General features: G+C 35.4%; 1 protein-coding gene and 1 pseudogene across 1 annotated transcript in view; both read right to left on the bottom strand.

Annotated features, from left to right (window-relative positions):
• The window catches only part of LOC130684165 (parathyroid hormone 2 receptor-like), a 47526-nt gene extending 45667 nt beyond the window's left edge, over nucleotides 1-1859 (bottom strand). Inside the window, exons 1-3 of the mRNA XM_057504317.1 lie at nucleotides 1770-1859; nucleotides 431-439; nucleotides 127-229 (exon numbers count right to left, since the gene is read on the bottom strand). Coding sequence (XP_057360300.1) covers nucleotides 127-229; nucleotides 431-439; nucleotides 1770-1859 — 202 coding nt within the window. The remainder of the gene's footprint in view (nucleotides 1-126; nucleotides 230-430; nucleotides 440-1769) is intronic.
• A 902-nt stretch (nucleotides 1860-2761) lies between these two features.
• LOC130684164 (tigger transposable element-derived protein 1-like) lies at nucleotides 2762-4524 on the bottom strand (annotated as a pseudogene).
• Between the last annotated feature and the right edge of the window lie 15859 nt (nucleotides 4525-20383).

Raw genomic sequence — 20383 nt, 5'->3', positions numbered from 1 at the left:
TTATTATTCCCTCCACATGGAAACATGGAATGACTGAAGAGGAACTCCCTAACGCTAACTAAGGAGGGTAATTGGCAATCTCTGTGAAGACTCAGGTGGGCGCACAGGAGACATTAGCAACTTTACCTCCTTCCTGGAGCTGAGCTGTGATGTTGAGTTCACACTGTACTTTAGCTTCCAGCACAAGGACAATCTGCTCCTCTACAGTAATGGTACCATCAGAATCCAGCTGTAGAGGTGAACAAAATACAAAGAGAGAAAAACATATTCATCACCTTTTTTTTAAGCCATGGTACAATCTTTCATTATTTTACCTTCTAATATAATTGAAAATTAAAGTTTTAATATCAAGCTATATGTAGTAGTCCTTTACCTGAGTCAAAATTCAAAGTCCATCAATGTATAAGATTTAGAATAATCATACTTTTACCTTATTAGCCTAAAGTAAAAAAAAAAAAACCATACCGAAAATTATAATATAGTTAGGTAATTATATTATTATATTTTAGTTAGAAAAAATAATAAGCAGATTGAAAATTTCCTGGAATGTTATGAAGACCCAATATTTTATTAATTCTCTTGCATTATGTTAGTTATGGCACATAAGAGGAGAAATGGACTAGATACTGTCGCCTAGAGACTTGAGTGGGACTAAAGGATCCACTTCCAACCAAGATGACCCACTCAATGGCTGTCTGCAGGCGGCCTTCAGCTCCGCAGTGACTGATGAGAGAAAGCCTCAGTTCAGTTCTGCACTACATGGTTCTCTTCATGTGGGTGCTTGAATGTCTTTACAACATGACAACTGGATTCCCAGACTGAGTGATTCCGGAGAGAAAGCAAGGAGAAAGCCACAATGTCTTTTTTTTTTTTTTTTTGCCACAATGTCTTTTACAATCTAGTCTCTGCTGCCACTCATGTTCAGCCTCATCATACTGTATTTGTTAAAAGCAAGTCACCAAATCTCACTCAAGCAGAGAGGAATTAATCTCTACCACTTAAAGCAAGGTATCACAAATTTTAAAAATATATTTTTAAACCATCACAATTTTCTGCAGGTGGTAATCCCTTTTCTAGAAAGAAAATATTAAGTATTGTTTAGGTGCAAAGCTTTACATTTCTGCTTTCTGTTAGGGACTCAGAGGTTCTTAAATCAAATGAGATGATATAACCTGTCGATTACCTAAGTGACAAACTCCCAATGATACAACCTTTTGCAAATCCCAAGTCTTTAATTTCAGTCTACAGATAAATTTATTCTCTAGAATCACTAAGGAAAATAGGAAAACCTTTTTATGTTGTGCAATAAGATATTATGGACTGTAGAAATAGAAAAATGTTTATGTTATTGGCCAAAGAAGTATGCCTAGAGATTACTGACAATTGTGATTTTAAATGGTACATGAAATGACAGAATGGCAGAATAAACTGAAATGGACACTATGAAAGAATATCTATCATAAAAACTAATTTTAGCACCAAAAAGTTATCTAATTTCTGAAAATTAGCAGTTTTTATTTTCCAATATATTTATAAATACAAGGGGTAGCTCAGAGAATAGTCAGGTGTATATATATCCAGAGATTTCTGGATAATATTCATAGTTCAGTGCCCACATTTTCTTCAATGATTTCTATGAAAGGACATAGTAATCAAAATCTAATTTTTTGGATTGGAATACACCTCACAATTTAGCTATCAGATTAACACAATGCGGATTCTGAGTTAAAAGCAGCTGCACTAAAAGTGAGCCATAAAATCTCACTTACCTGAAAGGGAGAATGAGATGGAAACAGATGAGTCATCAGCAGGAAAATAGGCTTCTTCCCACTCACTCTCCAGAACCAGTCAGTCACCATTCGAGTTTTGTGTTTTGTTTTGTCTGACTTTTTTTCAGTTCATTAGTTACTTTCTTTTATTTCACTCCTAGAAAACACTGGGTAAATTGTGACCAAGTTTCAGAACTATAAATTTGATTCAGAGAAACCTGACTTCAATTATCCAATATGAACTCTCCAATCACCCCTTACATCACTTACACTTGAACATATTCTTTTTTTTGTTTTCTTTTTGGCAGATGTAGCCTTTTAATTGGAATAGACTTTTCAGAAGCATAAGCAGCATATAAACTCCAGTTTCTATCGATATTTTGCTCTAAAAAATGTGGCCAGTTTAAGTAGGAGCAAGTGTGATTAGAATGTGTTAAATCATGCTCTTTTACATTGATCTATAGTCATTTTAAGTGAGAATAACTTAAAATATTTAATGTCTTTTATTTTGCTTTTTTCTTCCTTCTTTGTCACAGGTACAAGTGTTCTTTACCACAGAGGGACATTAAAATCATAGTGTACTTAAAACAGAAGATCCATTTTCATATGCAATGTCTATTACCCCAAAAGAAACAATCACATCCAAAACAAAGTGGTACATTTAGAAAAAAAAATGTTAGTAACTTTTCTTGGGCAAGTGATCATTTACAATTTGAAATAAAATGTTGAATTTCAATCACATATCTGAGGACTAAAGAAGCCCTAGTTTGATAACGTGTATTTTACCGAAAGTAGAGGCATATGTCAGCAATATGATGGGTTCAGTTCCAGACCATCACAATAAAGTGAATATTACAATAAAGTGAGTTTTTGGTTTCCCAGTGCATATAAAAGTTATGTTTGCACTATGCTGTAGTCTGTGAAGTGTGCAATAGCATTATGCCTGAAAAAACAATGTACATACTTTAATTAAGAAATGTTGCTAAAAAATGCTAATCATCATCTGAGCTTTCAACAAGTTATAGTCTTTTTGCTGGTGGAGGGTCTTGCCTCAATGCTGACTGATGGCTGCTGACCAGAGAGTAGTAGTTGCTGAAGATTACGGTGACTGTGGTAATTTCTTAAAATAAAACGGTACTGAAGTTTACCACACCAACTGACTCTTCCTTTCACAAACCATTTCTTTGTAGCATGTGATGCTGGTTAATAGCATTTTAGCCACAGTAGAATTTCTTTCAAAATTGGAGTCAACCCTCTCAAACTCTCCCACTGCTTCATCAACTAAGTTTATGTAATATTCTAAGTCCTTTGTCGTCATTTCAACAACCTTCACACCATCTTCACCAGCAGATTCCATCTCAAGAAACCACTTTGTTTGCTCGTCCGTAAGAAGTAACTTCCCATCCATTCAGGTTTGATCATGAGGTTGTAGCAATTCAGTCACACCTTCAGGCTCCACCTCTAATTCTAGTCTTCTTGCTATTTCCACCTCATCTAGTTACTTCCTCCAATGAAGACCCGAGCCCCTCAAAGATATCCATTAGAGCTGGAGTCAGCCTCTTCCAAACTCCTGTGAATTTTTATATTTTAACCTTTCCCATTAATCATGAATGTTCTTAATGGCATCTAGACTGGTGAATTCTTTCTAGAAAGTTTTAATTTACTTTTCCCAGATCCATGAGAGGGATCACTATTTATGTGAGCTTTATCCTTTAAAAATGTACATTTCAAAAATTAGACTTGAAGATTGAAATTACTCCTTGACCCATGGGCTACAGAATGGTTGTGTTGGCAGGCATGAAAACAACATTAACCTCATTGTACATCCTCACTGGAGCTCTTGAGTGACCACATGCATTATCATTGAGCAGTAATATTTTGAAAGGGATCTTTTTTCTGACCAATAGGCCTCAACAGTGGGTTTAAAATATTGAGTAAACCATGCTGTAAACAGATATGCTGTCATTCAGGCTCTGTTTGTCCATTTATAGGGCATAGGAAAAATAGAGTTAGCATGATTCAGAAGAGCCCTGGGATTTTCAGAATGGTAAATGAGCATTGGCTTCAACTTAAGTTACCAGCTGCATTAACCACTAACAAAAGAATCAGCCTGTCCTTTGAAGCATTGAAGGCAGGCATTAACTTTTTCTATGAAAGTCTTAGATGGACCACCTTGTTCCAATAGAAGGCTGTTTCAGCTACACTGAAATTCTGTTATTTAGCATAGTCCCCTACATTAGTTATATTAGCTAGATCTTCTGCATAACTTGTGCAGCTTCATCATCAATATTTGCTACTTCACCTTGTGCTTTTATTTGGGGATGGTTTCTTTCTGTAAACTTCATCAACTAACCTCCTCTGCTAGCTTCCAAATTCTCTTCTGCAGGTCCGTCACCTCTCTCAGCCTTCATAGAATTGAAGAGAGTTTGAGCCTTGCTCTGGATAGGCTTTGGTTTAAGGGAATGTTGTCATTGGTTTGATCATCTATCCAGACCACTAAAACTTTCTACATATCAGCAATAAGGCTGTTTCACATCCTTATCATTCATGTGTTCACTGGAGTCACACTTTTAATTTTCTTCGAGCACTTGTTTTTTACATTTACAACTTCACTAACTGTTGGGCACAAGAAGCCAAGCTTCCAGTCTATCTCAGCTTTTGATATGACTCCCTCACTAAGCTCAATCATTTCTAGCTTTTGATTTAAAGAGAGAGAAATGTGACTCTTCCTTTCAACTGAACAATTGTAGGCCATTATAGGGTTATTCACTGATCTAATTCCAATATTACACCTTCACCTGGAAGTAACAAGGTGCCCCTCCATCTCCCTCTCTGGGATAGTATCAGAGAAGACATAGTGGAGAGTCAGCCTAGTAACAGTGAGGCCACCCCATTGTGGTGTCAGTAAATTCACACACCCCCACACATCAATAAAAGGAGCTCCCCACCTTGGTGTCCACAGCAGCTGGCTGGGAAACTTAAACTCCTACTTCTACTAAACAGTAACAAGGAAACACTCCCATTTCCCCAGCTATATTAGTACCAGACAAAGTAGACTTCAGAGAAAAAAAACAAAATCCGAAGAGATCAAGAGGGCCATTATATAAGGATAAAAGAGTCACTCCACCAAGAAGACATAACTATCCTAAATATGTGTGCATCAAAAAAAAACCCCAGAAAAATATGAGGCAACAAATGATAGAACTGAAAGAGGAAATACAGAAATCCACAGTTATAGTTGTAAACTGCAATACTCCTTCCTCAGCTGATAGAACAAACAGACAGAAAATCAACAAACTATAGAAGAACTCAACAACACCATCGACCAAGAAGATCTGGTAGATATTTACGGGACACTTCACTCAATGACATAGAATACACATTTCTTTCCAAGTGCTTCACAGAATATATACCAAGGCAGTCACACTATCCTGGGCCATAAAACAGATCTCAACAAGTTTAAAAGAACTGAAATCATACAGAGTATGTTCCAAGACCACGGTGGGCTGAAACCATAAATAAATAACAGAAAGATAATAGGAAAATCTCCAAACATTTGAAAACTAAACAACCCACTTCTAAACAATCCATGGGCCAAAAAAGAAGTCTCAAGGAAAGTCAAAAAATACACTGACCTGAATGGAAATGAAAATAAAACATATCAAAATTTGTAGGACGCAGCTAAAGCAATGCTGAGAGAAATGTATAGAACTATCTACATTAGAAAAGTCTCATTTCAGTAACATAATCTCCCACCTCAAGGGCCTAGGAATAGAAACACAAACAAAAACCAAAGCAAGTAGAAAGAAGGACATAATAAAGATTAGAACAGAAATCAATGAAATTGAAACAGAGAAACAATAGATAATACCAATGAAACAAAGAGCTGATTCTTTGAGATGACAATAAAATTGGCAAACTTCTAGCAAGCAATGATATAAGGAGAGAAAGCACAAATTAAGTTACAGAAATGGAGAACAGATTAGTGGTTGCCCCCAGCTGAGGAGGAGTAAGAACTGGAAAGGAAGTGAGTGTAGCTCTGAAACGGCGACAGAAGAGATCCTCTCGAGGACGGAAATGTTCTTCATCCTTACTGTATTAATATCAATATGCTGGTCGTGATATTGTTCTATAGTTTTGTAAGATGTTACCACTGGGGTACTGCACAGAAAAATACACAGGTTCTCTCTGTATTATTTCTCACAACTTCATGTAAGTCAACAATTATCTCGGTAAGTTCAATTTACTAACAGAAGAATTCTGTCCTAATTTGAAAAACCACAACATATTAAAATGTTACCTCAGTCTAGTACATGCAGATTTGCTACAAGGTGGCTGTTGAAAAACAAAGGCAAATAAGAATCATTAAATATGATTATTTTATAATTTTTCAAAAATATCTCCTTCATCAAGTAAAGTTTCTTTGATGTACATAATGCCCACTTGGAAAGTTATTATAATATTCATATATCAAATTTGACTTTAATTTGGAAAGGATTAAAACAATATGTTTAAGGAGAATGAATTCTCTTTTATGTTAGGCATTCTATTTTCCATAGACCAAGAGGAAGGTAAGCTGGTCTATAATAAGGAATTTTGCTTGGAATTCAGATTTTTCATACAATATAGTATTGAAGAGCCAAATAATAAATCAGGTTTATTAACTCTCTACTTCATGTTTTCACACAGGCCTCAAAAGAGTTCTTACAGACATATTAAAATATTTTATTTTACCTACATAATAACATCACTCTCAAGAGTGTGATTCCCTTGAGAGTAGCCAAACTTTTTATATTGTGAAGGGAGCTTGCAAATGAAATATCTTTTCAATTATTCAGAATTTATTGTCTGCAATATTGTGTTAGAACAGAGAAAAGGAATCTGTTACAATAACAGATTATTTTATTAAAATATTCTTTGAAACTGGAAAACATTATTGAACCAGCTACCTTTAATTAAACCACCAACTATGAAATTGTTTCTCCATTTGTCCTTTTTTAATTCAGAGTAAAATAAACTATATAGATAAAATACACAGAATAACACACACACACACACACACACACACACACCAGAAGTGTGTACTTCTCAAGTTTTTTAATCCTTTCACAAAGTGACCTTAACCCAGAACTAAATCTGAAGACCAGTCCATTTTACACATTTGGTTATGAACTGTAAAACTTATGACCCTGTTCATGTGAGAAGCAAATTGAAAACAGTTTAAGAATAAAATGTATCTAATTATGGCATGTCTCATAAACAGTTAAAATAGCATTAGGCTATTTAGAACTATCATCCTTCATACCTATTATTCACCCTTTCCCTTTCCCTTTAACCACACAAATTTATTATAGTAGGTATTCATACTTAGAATAGTTAATATTTTAAGAGTCACAGAATGATTATAAAGATGGAAAACAGTTCAGTTGCCAGGTATTGGTGAGAGTGGGGCCAAGGGAAGAGAAGGAAGTGGCTGGCTACAACAGGATAGCAGGAGGGATTCCTTGTTGAAACTCATCTGTATCTTGACTAGTGGTGGTCATATGCATCTACACATGTGATTAAATTGCATAAAATTAAATAAACAGACAAGTAAATGTAAAACCACTAAGATCTGAATACATTAGGTGGATTGTAGCAATATCAATTTCTGACTTAGGATATGTACTATAGTTATGAAAGATGTTACCATTGGGAAAAAAAGTACTGGGTGAAAGGCATACAGTGTCACTGTATTATTTCTTATACTGCATGTGAACCAACAATTTTCTCAAAATAAGGAGTTTTTTAATTCATGTAATAAAGAGTTTTCCATAAATTATTTAGTTTAATGACTATAACCATAAGAAAGACAAACTAAATTTTAAATTAAGCATATATTAACTACAATATGTATAATCTATTAATCTGAGCTGAATTAAGCTCAAGAATATTAAGACTACTTGGCAAAGAATTTGAGGTTAAAAGAAATATGCATTAGCTGGTTCCCCCTAACATACAGGCTTTTATAAATATGAAAGATTCCCCATATTCTCAGAAAACAAGAACACCAGTCAGAACTGAGAATTTTAAATTCTCACCTATTACCAGATCTCTTAAGCAAGCTCTATTAATCACCAACCAGTTTAAAATAACTCCCTTGTCAGTTAAATGCAATAACTGTCTGTATCTTCCTCAAAAAGTAATTTACTTATTTTACAAAAAGTTGCCTTCAAAACACAAATCCAAAATTAGCTAAGTTAAGAATTATGCACACAGGATCAAAAAAGTTTATGAAGCATTCAATTCTTAAACATTCCATTTTCCTATCCTAGCAAATTTGGCCTGAGACTTTTAGTTCTTATTTAAAAACTGCTTTATAAACCTAATTAGCTAGTACATCTAAAATAGTATTCCAAACCAAGCCATGATATGAATTTGAGGGTTTTTTTTGTGAAATAGAAAAACTAAGAATGGGGTCCCTGCAATTATGCATAAATACATAATTTCAAATATTACTGAAATAAATGATGAGGTTGGTGTCACAGCTTCCATTCCACATGATAAGGGTGGTTATCCACATGTTTAATAGAGGATTAGATCAAGATTGTGCGATTACAATTGCCTTTTCTTTGGGGCACAGCAAAAGAAGCTAAAGCAAAATAATCCACCTGTATTCAGCCAAGTGCCTGGACTCTATGGAAGACAATGGCAGATTTGCTTTCCCAGATTTTGGAAAAGAGGACAGCATGGTAAATAAGAACATGTGCCTTGATATCAGGCAGACCTGGATGTGAATTTTTATTAGATGTGAACATTGGGAGAATTTTTCCATTTCTCTGAACTTGACTTATCTCATTTGTAAAATTAGATAAATATTTGGTCCAGATCTTGTTTTATGGATTAAGTGAGTGTATGTGAAATACGTAAAAACAATTCTCAATAATTTGCAGTTGCCTTTAGCATTTCTTATTGAGATATAAATAACAAAAGTAATAAATTAATTAATAATAAGATTCTTAAGCCTTTGGTTTGAGTTTTAACAGTCTTACACACATTTCCATCACTCCAGAAATTTTTCTTGTGCCCTTTCAAATCAGTTCCCCTCTTACCCATTCCCACTCCCACACCAGTCAGAGGCAACTACTTTTGTCACCTCAGATCAGTTTCATCTATTCTTGGACTTTATATAAATGGAATCATACATTATGTACTATTTTATTTCTATCTTTTTTTCATATAACATTGTTTTCAAAATTTGTCTATGTTCTTGCATGGATCAGCAGCTGGTTAATTTTTATTTCTGAGCATTTTTCTAGTCTATGAATATATTATAACAACTCTAAACAAAATGGGTAAAAAGAGAATATTCCTCAACAAAATAAAGGAAATGAAGGACAAACCCACAGCTAATATCATACCCAATGGTGAAAAGCTAAAAACTTTCCCTCTAAGATCAAGAACAAGGCAAGGATATCCACTCTTGCTACTTTTATTCAATATAGTACTGGAAGTCCTAACCAGAGCAATTCGGCAAGAAAAGAAATAAAAAGCATCCAAATCAGAAAAGAAGAAGTAAAACTATCTCTATGTGCAGATAACGTAATTTATACATAGAAAACACTAAAGACTCCACCAAAAACCTTAGAACTAATCAACAAATTCAATAAAGTTGCAGGATATAAAATCAATGTACAAAAATCTGTTGTTTCTATACACTCAAAATGAACTATCCAAAAGAGAAATCAAGAAAATAATCCCATTTACAATGGCATCAAAAAGAATAAAATACTTAAGTAATAAATTTAACCAAAGAGGTGAAAGATCTGTACACTGCAAATTACAAGACACTGATCAAAGAAATTCAAAAAGACACAAATAAATGGAAAAATATTCCATACTCATGGATTGGAAGAATTAATATCATTAAAATGTCCATGCTTTATATCCTGGTTTCAAGCTATATTACAAAGCTACAATAATCAAAACAGTATGATATTGAGTGGCATAACAAGAGACACATAGATCATTGGAATAGAATAAAGAGCCCATAAATAAGCCCATGCATAAAGGACCAATTAAATGACAGAGGAGCCAAGAATATACATGGATAAAGGACACACTCTTCCATAAGTCATGCTGGGAAAACTGGGCAGCCATATGCAAAAGAATGAAACTGGACCACTCTTACACCATACACAAAAATCAACTCAAAATGGATTAAACTCTTGAATATAAGACTTGAAACCTTAAGACTCCTAGAAGAAAACATAGGGAGTCAGCTCCTTGACATCAGTCTTCTCAATGATTTTATTTGACACGAAAAGCAAAGGCAACAAAAGCAAAAATAAGTAAGCGGGACTACATCAAGATAAAATGCAACAAAGGAAACTGTACAACGAAGGAAACTCTCAACAAAATGTTATGCCATCCCTACATATATGTTTTTATTTTGTATGATCAAATGACTTAGGAGAAAGGGGTAGAAGGATGCATGTTACCTGAGTGTGATTAGAGATGGCGGATGGTGGTGAGAAGTAAGAAAGAGAAAAAAATGTGTAAAACAGGAAAAAAGTTGTAGAAAATGGAAAAATATGGTCTGTATGTCATGTGAAAAAGTAACATGTAAAATTTCATTTATCACATAACTAAGAGTATGTATTAACTGAATATGTACATAGACAAAGACTAAATGAAAATGGTCAGTTTTTGACTTGGACTCATGTTTACATACATTTTTCAATAAATTTATTTTTAATACCAAAACTGTATTGATAATCTCAAGAAATCTGAATTTCTAGCATATACTAGAGATCAAAACCTTCTATTCTTCATATACAGAGAAATGAGACCCAGAGTTTCATATATCTATGGCCACCCAGCTCACTTACAGTGAAACATGGACTAAAAGCCAGGTCTCTTGTCTTCCAGTACAATGTTCTCCCACAGTACAGCCTCTATCATTCAAGTCTATTCTATAGAACCACTGCTTTATAATGGAATAGATTTCATGTGGAAAGGAAAGAGGACAATGATTAGTGCTGTCAAAACTGTGATGACAGAAAGACAAATGTCCTCATATATGTGACCTCATGTGTTGATGAAAGAAATTGAAGAAGACACAAATAAACAGAAAGATGTTCCATGCTCATGCATTGGAAGAATTCATACTGTTAAATGATGATTTTGCCCTGTTTGGGGGTATTGTTGATATACCCATCACCAATATCAAAATCAAAGTCACACATTATGTATGACCTTACATGAGGAACCTAAAAAAGTCAAACTCCTAGGACCAGAGAGAGGCTAGAACAGTGGTTGCAAGGAGCTCAGGGTGGGAGGAGTGAGGAGATGTCTGTCAAAAGGTGCAAACATTCAGTAACGGGATAAATGATTTCTGGGTATCTAATGTACAGCACCGTGACTATAGTTAACAATACTGTACTGTACATTTGAAATTTGCTTAAGTGTTCTTATGACCAAAATAGGTAACTGTGTGAAGTGATGGATGTACTAATTACCTTGATAGTGTAATTATTTCACAATGTGTATGTATATTAAATTATCACATTAGATGCCTTTTAAAAATCACGTTGTACATCCTAAAAAATCTTGAAAATAAAAAGTAAATTCCTCTAACCTCCCCACCCCCAAAAAGAAAAACCAGTGTCGACCTGTTTGGGGATATAACAAATCACCAATTAGATGATTTCCTTCAGGCAGTTGGAAATTTTGACATTACAGAATATCAGGCTGTGGGTCAAAGTGCAGTGCTCAGCATTCCACCCATCTGCATCTAGTGTCACCACCACGGGCAGCACATTCATCATTTGGCACAGCTGTGGGATCCTGGGAAAGAGTGGCTGGGAAAAGTAACATTGTTGATATCCATCAGCAACGAGGAGGCTAATTTTGAGCAAAAGCAATGAGGTAAAGTCACCATTAATAATGAGGTCAACGAGCTGTAATGTAAAGTTTCACATAGTTGAAATTCTGTGCACTCATTAGCTGTAACAATATGCATGTATACTAAGAGGATAAAAGAAAATTACTATGAGAAGTTGCAAATTAAACAATTTTCTATGGCCTCTCAACAAAGGGGTGAATACTGCAACTCAAGTTTGGTTTCCCTAATTTCTGATGTAAAGATATGGCTATCAGGTAAGATTTAGCTTTCAGGATGAAAAAGAGGAGGCCAAGGTGTAACTGTTCTTAGATGATTGAGTGAATAATAGGAAAAAAGTAGTAAAAGGTAAGATGTAGTGGGCAATTTGGTCAATAGATCTCAGAATAATAGATTCAAAATGGGTAAGAAGTGAGAGTCTGTATGATCTTACTGGAGACAAAGGAAAACATAACCTAGTATAGGGGGGAGGTGGGGAGGGGAAAGGCTATATTTGACAAGATTGAGATCAGTGTGACTTGGGACACAAACTTTTGGATAGATGAGGAAGAGACACAAAGCAGGTTGATTTCCCCTCCCCAAGGAACCATTGTCACTCGAAGGTTTTTTAAATGTTAATTCAAATTCAGAGACATTTCTAAAAATGCTGAACGTGATCTCCTTGAAAACGTGAGCATGTGTTTTACTGTATTTGTATTTCCAGTGTTTATCACAGTGTCTGTCACAAGAGAGGCCCTCAACATACTTGCTGAATTGAATTGTCATGAAGAGACAGTTAGGAGATTTTGGGGTGTTTTTTTGTTGCTCTTGAATTTAGTTGAGATGTAATTGGCATATATTATATTAGTTCCAGATATACAACATAATGATTTGATATCTGTATGTGTATATATATATATCTTTTTGGTATTATTAATATACAATCACATGAGCAACATTGTGGTTACTAGATTCCCCCCATTATCAAGTCCTCACCACATACCCCATTACAGTCACTATCCATCAGCATAGTAAGATGCTATAGAATTGTTACTTGCCTTCTCTGTGTTGTACTGCCTCCCCCGTGGCCCCCCTCCACCTACATTATGTGTGTTAATCGTAATGCCCTTTATTCCCCTTCTCCCTCCCTTTCCACCCACCCGCTCCAGTCCCTTTCCTTTTGGCAACTGTTAGTCCATTCTTGGGTTCTGTGATTCTGCTGCTGTTTCGTTCCTTCCGTTTTTGCTTTGTTCTTATGCTCCACATATGAGTGAAATCATTTGGTACTTGTCTTTCTCCACCTGGCTTATTTCACTGAGCATAATACCGTCTAGCTCCATCCATGTTGTTGCAAATGGTAGGATTTGTTTTCTTCTTATGGCTGAATAATATTCCATTGTGTATATGTACCACCTCTTCTTTATCCATTCATCTACTGATGGACACTTAGGTTGCTTCCATTTCTTGGCTATTATAAATAGTGTTGTGATAAACATAGGGATGCATATGTCTTCTTCAAACTGGGCTCCTGCATTCTTAGGGTAAATTCCTAGGAGTGGAATTCCTGGGTCAAATGGGATTTGCATTTTGAGTTTTTTGAGGAACCTCCATACTGCTTTCCACATGGTTGAACTAGCTTACATTCCCACCAGCAGTGTAGGAGGGTTCCCCTTTCTCTGCATCCTTGCCAGCATTTGTTGTTCCTAGTCTTTTCTATGTTGGCCATCCTAACTGGTGTGAGGTGATACCTCATTGTGGTTTTAATTTGCATTTCCCTGATAATTAGCGATGTGGAGCATCTTCTCATGTGCCTGTTGGCCATCTGAATTTCTTCTTTGGAGAAGTGTCTGTTCATTCCTCTGCTCATTTTTTAATAGGGTTATTTGCTTTGTGGGTGTTGAGGCATGTGAGTTCTTTATATATTTTGGATGTTAACCCCTTGTTGGATATATCATTTACAAATATATTCTCCCATACTGTAGGATGCCTTTTTGTTCTGCTGATGGTCTCCTGTGCTGTACAGAAGCTTTTTAACATGATGTAGTCCCATTTGTTCATTTTTTATTTTGTTTCCCTATGTTGTCTTCCAAGAGTTTTATGGTTTCATGACTTATATTCAGGTCTTTGATTCATTTTGAGTTTACTTTTTTGTATGGGGTTAAACAATAATCCAGTTTCATTCTCTTGCATGTAGCTGTCTAGTTTTGCCAACACCAGTTGTTGAAGAGGCTGTCATTTCTGCATTGTTATGTCCATGGCTTCTTTATCATATATTATTTGTCCATATATTGTTGGGTTTATGTCTGGGCTCTCTAGTCTGTCCCATTGGTCTATGGGTCTGTTCTTGTGCCAGTACCAAATTGTCTTTATTACTGTGGCTTTGTAGTAGAGATTGAAGTTGGGGTGCATAATCCCCCCCAACTTTATTCTTCCTTCTAAGGATTGCTTTGGTTATTCAGGGTCTTTTGTGGTTCCATATGAATTTTTGAACTATTTGTTCCAGTTCATTGAAGAAAACTGTTGGTATTTTGATAGGGATTGCATTGAATCTGTAGAGTGCCTTAATGATATCTGTATATATTGTAAAATAATCACATAAGTCTAGTTAACATTCATCACCATGCACAGGTACAAAATTTTTTTTCTTGTGATTAGAACTTTTAAGATCTACTTAATTAGCAACTTCCAAATGTGTAATACAGTATTGTGACTATAGTCTCCATGCTACTCATTACATCCCAGGGCATTCATTTTGCAACTGGAAGTTCATACCTTTTGACCACCTTCTGCCACCTCACCCTGCTTTAGGGTTTTATTATTGCTGTTGTTAGGTAAGGTATTCTATTTTTTTAACAGCTTTATTGAAGTATAAGTGATATACAAAGAACTAGACATATTTAATGTGTTCAATTTGATGGGTTTGTACATATGCAAACACTCATGATACCATCACCAAAATCAAGGTAATGGATGTCTCCAACATCTCCCAAAGTGCCTTTGTGAGCCTTCCTATTTGTGTGTTTGTTCTTTCTGTGGTGTTAAGAATAGCTAACATAAGATTTGTCCTCTTAACAAATGTTGAAGTGCACGATACTACATTGCTAACTATAAGCACTATATTGTACAGCAGGCCTCTAGGACTTACTCATCTAGCACAGCTTCAACTTAAATAGGGAGATGTCGTTCAATAGGTAAGGTAGTCTTTGTCTTCCCATATCTGTGTAATTCAAGTGCAAACCTTATTTTGTTTTCAAGGTAAATTTGTGCCAATTATACACTTAACTAGATAATAGGAGGAAATTTCTTGGCACATGTACCTGATTTCACAGGCAGAGCCGGCCTCAGGAGAATGAGAGAAGATAAAATTCACAAAGGAAGGGATTTTCAGTTTTGAATTTTTTTTCACAGTGTATCCTTACTTTACCACAGTCCTTGTTTACCATAAAATTGGTGAGGAATGGAATGACTGTTGAAGAGCCAATAAAAATGCTTAATACTTTCTTCATATGGTTGTTGTAAGGATTAAAGAAAGTAATGCGTATAGGGTATTTCACTGCATTCCTTTATACAGTGAGCACCATATAAATGCTATTATGACCACTGCATCACCATCTAAATATATTTGACTAAAATAAACTAGGTGAAGAAAAAAGTAAAAAAGGATGCTGAGCATGAGAAAGCTTTGGCGGAGACCAGGCAGGCCTGTCCCACTCTAATTGGAGATCTATCATCTACACTGCACAAATACGGGAATATAAGACAGACGAGATACATTAGAAGGAAGGAGAATAAACAGAGGTGGTAGAAAGGGAGACAGAAGTCAGAACACAGCTCCCCTTCGTGTTACTGGCAATCTGCCTCTTCCTGTAGAACAGAAGCTCCTTGTAGGACAGGGCCATGTCTTCAGTACTTTAAGAGCCTGCATAGAAGACATAATACTTAGTACTCCAATGTGATTTTACTGAATTGAAAATGAGAAAATCTAGAGAGAAAGAATATTAATTGGAGGGCACCTACTCATTCTACAGTGACTGCTGTTTTAGCAGCAAGGATTGTTGAGCTTATTTATTCTACAGGTATTTATTGAGACCTTTCATGGGCAAGACCCTATCTATAGACACTGTAGCAGAAGACAGATATAAAATAAATCCAAGCCATGGATCGGGCCCTTCAGTAGGTTGGGAGGTATAATGTGGCTCTCAGACACCACTTATTACACAATTATCATGGGTGGTAAAAAGTGCAATAGACTCACAAACAAAATGTCATATATTACCAATCTAGTGGGACACAGAAGTATGCTATGTGTTTCTGGTTGATTTTAAAAGGCATTTTTGAGACTCCAAGAAAGCCTCACATGTTTACTCAAGATTTCTTACAAATTTTAGATATCTTTAAGCTCAATTTAATCAACATGAAAATGGAGCTTAAGTTTTGCTTACATGAATATCAAAAGCTTCTGGATGCTGTGTCTTACAGACTTCATTTATCTAAAAAATGTGCCAGAATACGTGTTGTAAAGAGAAATTCCACCTTAGTACTCTTTATATGGATGAGCACTTTCCTGAAGGCAGATTCTCTTGTGGTGTAGGCAGAATATGAAAGGCTTAGAGACCACAAAATTGGTTTAAATGCATTGTTAAACTCGATCTTTATTCTCAGAAAAATGTATTTAAAAAATAACTGAAAATTTCTTTCTCAGAGAAAATAGACTTAGCCTGGTTATATAGGTAAGGAAAGTGACAAGTAGTATAAATTGTTCTTATTTAGGAAATTTCATCCAGTTTGCAATTTGATGTGAATGGTTTCATGAAAGAATAGAAGTTTATCTTAATTATCTTAATTACACATATAAGTCTGTTCCAATATTGTCATAAAAATAATTGGCCAAATAGTATTAAACAAAATTTTTGTGTGTTTGCTAGATATGTTAATTTATCAATATGTATCTTATTATTACTAAGAATATTTGACTTACTTGCTAATTCAAATGACCTTTGTAGCAATGACCATGCACTTATCAATATTTAATGAGTATCTACTGGGTACTATACACTGTAGAAAAAGTATTCAGAATCAGTTCTTGCCCCCAAGCAGTCCAATATCATTGGCAAACATCAATACAACTAATGTGACATATTTTTTAAAGAAATAATATGTCATTTATGACTTTAAAATAAAACCATACACATTGAAGGCAAATGAAAAAATGTTTCACATCACTAATCACCAGGGAAATGCAAAGCAAAACTATAATGAGATATCTTGTCACACCAGTCAGAATGGTCACTCCAAAAGACAAGAAATAAGTGTTGGTGAGGATGAGGAGAAAGGGGAACCCTCCTACACTGTTGGTGGGAATGTAAATTGGTACAGACACTGTGGGAAGCAGTACGGAGGGTCTTTAAAAAACTAAAAATAGAAATACCATATGACCCAATAATTCCACTTCTAGGAATTTACCTGAAGAAAACAAAATCTCTGATTCAAAAAGATACATGCACCCCTATGCTTATTGCTGCATTATTTGCAATATATCCAACATATGGAAGCAACCAAAGTGCCTGTAAATAAGTGAATGGATAAAGAAGAAGTGGTACATATGTAGAATGCAATATTATTCAGCCATAAAAAAGAAAGAAATCCTGTCATTTGTGACAACATGGATGGACCTAGAGGGTATTATGCTATGTAAAATTAGCCAGGTGGAAAAGACAAATACCATATGATTTCACTTATTTGTGGAATCTGAAAACAAAACAAAACAAAACAAAATGAACAAACAGCAGTAGAGTAATAGACACTGAGAAGTGACTGGTAGTTACCATGCAGGAGGGTTTGGGGTGGGTGGATGAAATAAATGAAAGGAATAAAAAGACAAAACCTCAATCATAATATAAATCAGTCACTGGGATGAAAGAACAGCATAGAGAATATAGTCAGTGGTTCTATAACACCCTTCTGTGTTGACAGATAGTAACTACACTAGTTGGGGTGAGATTTAACAATGTATATAATTGTTGAATCACTATATTGTCTACTCGAAACCCACATAATATTGTATCTCAATTATACTTCAATAAAAAAATCATACATATTGTAATTCAGAACTGTCTATATTAGCTTTACATTTAATCACTTGACAAAATTAGCAATGATGTAGCATGAGCAAATATATTTAGTAGTAGAGCTATAGAAGTAGTCCCATTGAAGTAAGAAACAAAACAAAATGGCTGCAATAATTACTACCATTCAGCATTATATTGGGAGTTTTAGCTAATACGATAAGACAAGGTAAAAAGAAATAACACAGGGATATTGGAGAAAATTATTACTGTGTAGGAATAAACTTGGTTGGTATGAATAAGTAAATAAAAATAATAGATTCACTATACCAGCAATGGCTAATTAGAAAATATGGTAGAAGCCACAATGGTGATGCTGACAATGATGGCTAACATAGGGAGCACTCTCTGGAACAGGCACTATAGTAAACGCTTTTGCTGATGTTTCATGTAATCCAGACACACCAACTCAATGACTTTGGCCTTAGGTCATCCCCATTTTTCAAATGAAGAAACTGAGTTTTTGAGATGTTAAGTAACAGCTAGAGTGTAGGAATTGCAGGTTCCAAATTCAGTTCTGATATCAAAGTCCATAATCTTAACCATTGTGGAAAGTGCTCTCCTGTTCCAGAAAGCTATGGTTTACTTTCTTTGATAGTCTACAAAATTCCATCAGCCAGTGGAATACCTGATAAGCTCAACACTTAGCCTGCTTGTTTGTCATTTACTAAGACAAGAGAGTTCTGAGAACTTCAAACTCCCTTAGAGACCAGCAGCGCTCTTCTCTCCATTTTCATAACCAGATGCAGGTGGTGCTGCATCATTTGTACGCAGGGCAGCCACCTCTCCTCCTTAGAATAGAATGACGCTTTTAAAATTAGAACGGAAGTAAATGGTTAGAGACTTGAGTTCCAAGTGTGCTCAAAGAGGATGAATATTCTTGAAACAAAAGAAATACAAATTAGCTTATTCAAACATTTATGGAGAACCTACTACCCCAAATACCATGCTAACTGCCACAGAAGGTTTCAAATTGTTTATTAGCCCACTTCCCCCAGTGAATTTACAATACAGGGGTAATCTTATAGAAAACCAATCTTTATACCCTTTTTTAAGCAAGTTAGCCTGCCCTTTTAATTCCATTATCCTCCCATTGAGAATATCATTCACATATGTGGTTTCAGGTACCTATAAAGTGATGGTGCTAAATCTAGAACGAAATCTTAAACTCTAAAATCCAATATCCCACCATCTACTACATATCTCACAGGCACCCCCACACTCAGTTTAGCTAAAATTTTAATTTGTCATATCTGCCCCAATCCACTCTTCCTTCAGCTAAATGTACCTTCTAAATATCTCTTGAATCCATCTGCACTCTTGCATCTTCCCTTCTTTAAGGACACACCAGTAATTACCAGGACGGCTGCAACTGCTTTCTGATCAGTTGCTGTCTTCAGAATGACTTCTTCAAAGGAATAGATAGATATTAAGTACTCATGTTAATAAATGTAAAATTTTGTCATCTATCAGTATTATGAGTAAAATATCCAATTGCAGTCAAAATGCAGATGGGTTCTGAAGGAGAGACCATAAGAAATAGAAGAATGTTGCAGACAGAATAGCCTTGCAAAACTCACGCCACACACCATTTACAAGCCTTCAGTGGCTCTCCGTTGTTTAGAAATAATCTCATCTAATAATCGTTCCATTAAAAAGCCTTTACTTATCTACGAATAGAAGAAAAGAGTTGACATCTTCATCGCCAGCCCCCTTAAGGCTTTTGTTTGTTTGTGTATTTTTAAATTCAGTACTCTCACATTCTATGAGGTAAATGCCATTATTGCCCTCATTTTAGAAAGAAGGAAATGGAGACTAAAAGAGATGAAATGAGCTGCCTGAAGTCACATCGTCATTAAAAATTTAAAGAATAACCCAGAGAAAAGGCAAAAACCAGAGGGGAAAGAAAGGACACGGATTCTAGTATATGACAAAACTAATTGAAGCTCAGGAAGAAAATAAAGGGAAGGTATGAATGTTAGCTGAAAATGTTCTATTTTTATTCACAAAGAATTGAGGAAGTTCTGAGGAAATGAAACCTTCTCTATGTGCATTGCCAAGAGAAGGCTGCATCTGGCGTCCTGCTGCTTCTAAAATAAGAGGCTGAAGAGACTACCCACAATTAGCATAGTCACTGAGAAGTCCGCCACCTCAGGGATACAAGGCTGTCCTATAACTAGAAGGCAAATGGAAACTGTTCTGATGCTAATACAAAAGAACCAAGCAACCAACAGGTTCGCAAGTAATGCTTGTGGAAATAAGCACAATACAGACAGTCAGCAGTCAGGTTTCCGATTGGTGTTGCTAAGAACAGTCCTCTAGCTTACCGCCTTGGAGAAGCTGCCCGTGTCCAATTATGTCCTCATTCTTAAATCTACCACTAATGGCTTGTTGGTAGTTCCATGTATTATCTCCACAATTTCCAATTAACACAGAGGTTGGGATACAGAATGCAGGCTGACTTGCTTTATTTATTTATTTATTTATCTGTCTATCCCTTTTTATCTCTGCACCCCAATCCTACTCTGCTACCTTCCCACTGCAACCATTTATATGAAATACATATACATACATCTTTTATCTCATGTTTACACAATACATACTGCTGTGTTACATGTGTATATTTT

Source organism: Manis pentadactyla, chromosome 6 (genome assembly GCF_030020395.1).
Source record: "Manis pentadactyla isolate mManPen7 chromosome 6, mManPen7.hap1, whole genome shotgun sequence".
NCBI classification, from domain to species: Eukaryota; Metazoa; Chordata; class Mammalia; order Pholidota; family Manidae; genus Manis; species Manis pentadactyla.
Note: the sequence above shows the minus strand (reverse complement) of the source record. Positions and strands in the feature narration are given on the sequence as shown.